General features: G+C 37.8%; 1 protein-coding gene across 1 annotated transcript; it reads right to left on the bottom strand.

The window, feature by feature from the left end:
* Positions 1–1,448: 1,448 nt before the first annotated feature.
* Positions 1,449–3,386, bottom strand: LOC131438991 (probable lysine-specific demethylase 4A). The gene is made up of 4 exons (XM_058609448.1): positions 3,174–3,386; positions 2,162–3,117; positions 2,042–2,101; positions 1,449–1,983 (listed from the first exon to the last, which is right to left on the bottom strand). The coding sequence occupies exons 1-4, from the start codon at positions 3,285–3,287 to the stop codon at positions 1,815–1,817; spliced, it is 1,299 nt and encodes a 432-aa protein (XP_058465431.1). The 5' UTR covers positions 3,288–3,386; the 3' UTR covers positions 1,449–1,814.
* Positions 3,387–3,800: the final 414 nt, after the last annotated feature.

Raw genomic sequence — 3,800 nt, 5'->3', positions numbered from 1 at the left:
GTGTGCACTATTTCCAGTGCTTCCGGTATCGGAAACCGGGAACCAGGATAGCCGAAATCGGTTTGTTTGGTTGTCTATTGATAATGGCCACTGGTTGGAGTAGTTTCGAGGTCAGTTTAGAATTTTTTTACGTGTTTTGTTTCGTCAATTTTAGTGACGATTTCAAATTTTTAACATACTTTACCCTATAATTCCGGAAACGGAAGTTGGATCCGTATGAAATTTGGGATTTTTGTATGGGACCATGAGACTTTTCATGTTTGTTGAAATCAGTCATGCCATATCTGAAAAGAGTGAGGAAGTAATTTAAAAAAGAAATTTTTACACTTATCACTATGTAATTCTAGAGCCAGAAGTCGGATCGAAATAAAATTCAGGAACTTTGTATGGAACAATTGTACATTGTCATTTGAATCAAAGTTTGTTAGAATCGATTCATTCGTCTCTGAGAAAAGTGCTTATTTGCTTTTTTGCACATGTCACCCTGTAATTCCGGAACCGGAAGTCAGATTCAAATAAAAACCATCTTCGAGAAAAGTGAGTGCAAAAAACTGTTTTTTACATACACACATTCATACATTTTGCGTACTCGACGAACTGAGTTCAAAAATAGGTTTTCACAGTGATTGCATAACCTTTCTACATGGTATGAGAAAGGCAAAATGAGCAGTCGAGTAAAAATTGATTACTCAGTCCATCTGCGAGCCAATGTGAGAGCTAGAGAAATGTACAATGGCTCTTTTGTTTGTTTTTAGTAAATTTCAACAGTTGATAGTGTAATTCAAGAAAGAACTGACTCCTTCCTTCTGCCTGGCGTCATATCCTTCGGGACACATCAGCTTAGGTTATATTGTTGGTTAATTTTCGTCTATAGTCCAGTAGACTTTCCTTTCGCTTGACTACTAGTGATAACCTCGCAGTATCGCAACACCAACTCGACAACGTAGGGATGAAAGTTCTCGTACTTTCATCGCACTAACAAGAGATGGCGTGCACCCACGCTGAGAGTTTCAGCGGAAGCTGGTAAACAAACAAGCATTTTTGGCATAAATGTTTCACACTTGGTTGAAGATGATTGCCACCTATAATTGTGAGAAGACATGTCTATATAACTACTAACGCAACAATCTCGCTTAGTCGTGATCGAAAACGCTATGAGAAACCTCGAACAACATCCAATTCATAGGGTTCATGTAAACTCTTTCAAGCTAGTTGTCGTTAAATTCGTCGTTCAATTCAAATTCTTCAATATAAAAAATTTCTAGCTATACCCGACTAAATTTTTTTCTTCTGAACTCAAACTCGACCCATTTCCGTCAGTAATTACCCGCAACCCGGCCATCTCTAGCGAAAACTTATGAACCACGAACAAGATTTTTTTTAACAAAACACATGAGAAACAATCGATTCTAACCAACCTAGTAGTTGTATAAGGAAAACATGAGGACTGCGAAAAAAAGTATATTTAGGAAGTTAATAATTCTGACAATTATTCAATACGATGTTACAACCTTCAATAAAAATTTCGGACTAACGAAATTCTGCAAATTAAAGAGGGAACGAAAAAGAAAATCCTACTCGTTTGAGCAACTAAAATGGCAAACGTCGTTTACAATAAACGAATAATTTCGTCCCATAATTGGTGTGAGATTTGAGCACGTTTGATCAACATGATAAAACCTTAAACCTCTCATGACTAGAGAGAAAGTATCAATCTATCTATCTACTATTTGCTACGTAATTCACCGCTCATTCGATTGCACAATTTGTTCTATGGTAACACATTAGATTACCAAATCTGAGATGATTTAATGTCAATCATCCAGCAATTGAATGGTACGTGTCTGAAAACGAATTCGGTTGGTGTTCTTGACCGGTCCATCAAGCAGCAGATTAGTCGCTATACCTCCCTCTCGACCTTCCAAACGGCTCCAGATGGATTTCAACTTGTCTTTAGTTTTTTCTGACTTCTTGGGAATTTTTCTATAAAATGTAAAATAAGGAATTTCATATTACAAACATTTCAAAGCGAGTTTCATACTTTTTGTCCACTTTTATTGGGGCACAACCACGCTTTTGTTCCTCTATCTGGTCTTGCATTCTGAAATATAAAATAGAAAGTTTAGAAACATTAAACTATTTAGGGTAGGAAAAACTTTACTTCTTATAGTTTTTAGGTAGAGATCTTGGTTTTGGAGCAGGACAGTAGTTGTTTGGGTCCTCCGGATGATAGCCGTAGTCCACCCCTTTGAGCCACCGGTCGTACCGATCCGATTGGAATCTTCTTACAAAAGTCTCCATTGATATTTTTACCATATCAGGTCGACAGTTGCATACCGAAGCACGCTTTCCATACTCGATCCATCGTTCCGTGGCAAAGTTTGTGGATTCTGCGCAGTTGAATCCATGATTGAAGCCAGCATGATACCCGTATGGAAAAGTGATCATGATCTCGCCCGGTTCCTGGGTAATTTTGTTAAATGGAATACCATTTTGCTTCAGAACCTGTGTACTAATTAAAGTCATTTTGTGTCGCAGGAAAGCTTTACATTCTTGATAATTAGCAGGAAAGAACCGTTCGGCAAGTTTTTCAAGCTTCTTTCCGTGCTCCGGTGGAATCGCATACCAGGTCTTAGGTGCCCCGAAATGCAAGAAATTAATGGAGTACAAATCCATATCTTCCGTATGCCATGCAAAAGTGGTCTTCCACATACCGAAATAAAGATAAGCCGTATTTACACCGGCTATTGATATGTTGTAATCTGCATTGACATAATCCAGGATTGTTCCAAGAGAGTTAATATTCCAAACCTTCACATCTGCATCAGTCAGACTACCGGGTACATCCGCACCATATATCGGTGCCACGTATGTGACATTCTTCCAGAACTTTTTCTCTAAATCTTCGTAATCAAAATGCTTCGGTGTGGCATGTCGTTCCTGACGAGTTTTACTGTAGAACTCTTGCACTGTCATGGAGCGTTTCTGGATATTGAGTTGCTGATACAGTCCCTGCATACCAGACACCACCTGCGAAATCGGTGTCCGAATAGTAACATTTATGTTTTTTAAATCATATCCTTGCTTTCGAGGTATCCACTCTGGAGGAGGTATCACCTAGAATCGACTACAATGCCAAATTGCCCAGTATTCAATAATAGAGAAAAACGTACCTTCACTAAACCCGCTTTATGGGCTCCCTTCGATTCCATATAGTTTATGTAACCAGGAAAATCTTGAAACTCATCCCAGGTTGGTCGGAAGACCATAATCCTAGGCACAGACATCGTCGGAAATCCTCAAAAAGTTGATATTTTCGTTGTTTTAAAATGCGATCTGTCGAGTAGGAAAACTAAACTACTTTGTTTTGACATTTCGCTTCACTACCATGAAGATTTCTATAATCTGGCATCCCTGCAAGAGTGGGATTTTGATACTGTTGATACACTGAAATAAAAATATTTTTTATTTATATTTGATGAAATGATTTTTCATAAGGCTTTCATTTTCGTCTCCTTCAATTTTGTACATTTTCGAGCAGGTTTTTATCGGATCTTACTAGTTATAAAATATCTGTCTCCTGCGAGACAATTATTGCACAGTAAGTTTCCCGAAGCTGACACACACAAACAAGCCCAGTATATCGAAACAAGTACTGCTCGATTGCCGATTTATCTTTGAATTTACAGATGTCTAATTACGGCGAAGATATTCATGGAGCCGCCAATATTTGAAAATTTTACTTATTATCAAAAGTTAAATGGACATTTTTGAAATTTACATCTTTCGTGAAAACAATT

The sequence above is a fragment of the Malaya genurostris genome, chromosome 3, assembly GCF_030247185.1.
Source record: "Malaya genurostris strain Urasoe2022 chromosome 3, Malgen_1.1, whole genome shotgun sequence".
NCBI classification, from domain to species: Eukaryota; Metazoa; Arthropoda; class Insecta; order Diptera; family Culicidae; genus Malaya; species Malaya genurostris.
This window is presented reverse-complemented; position numbering and strand designations above follow the sequence as displayed.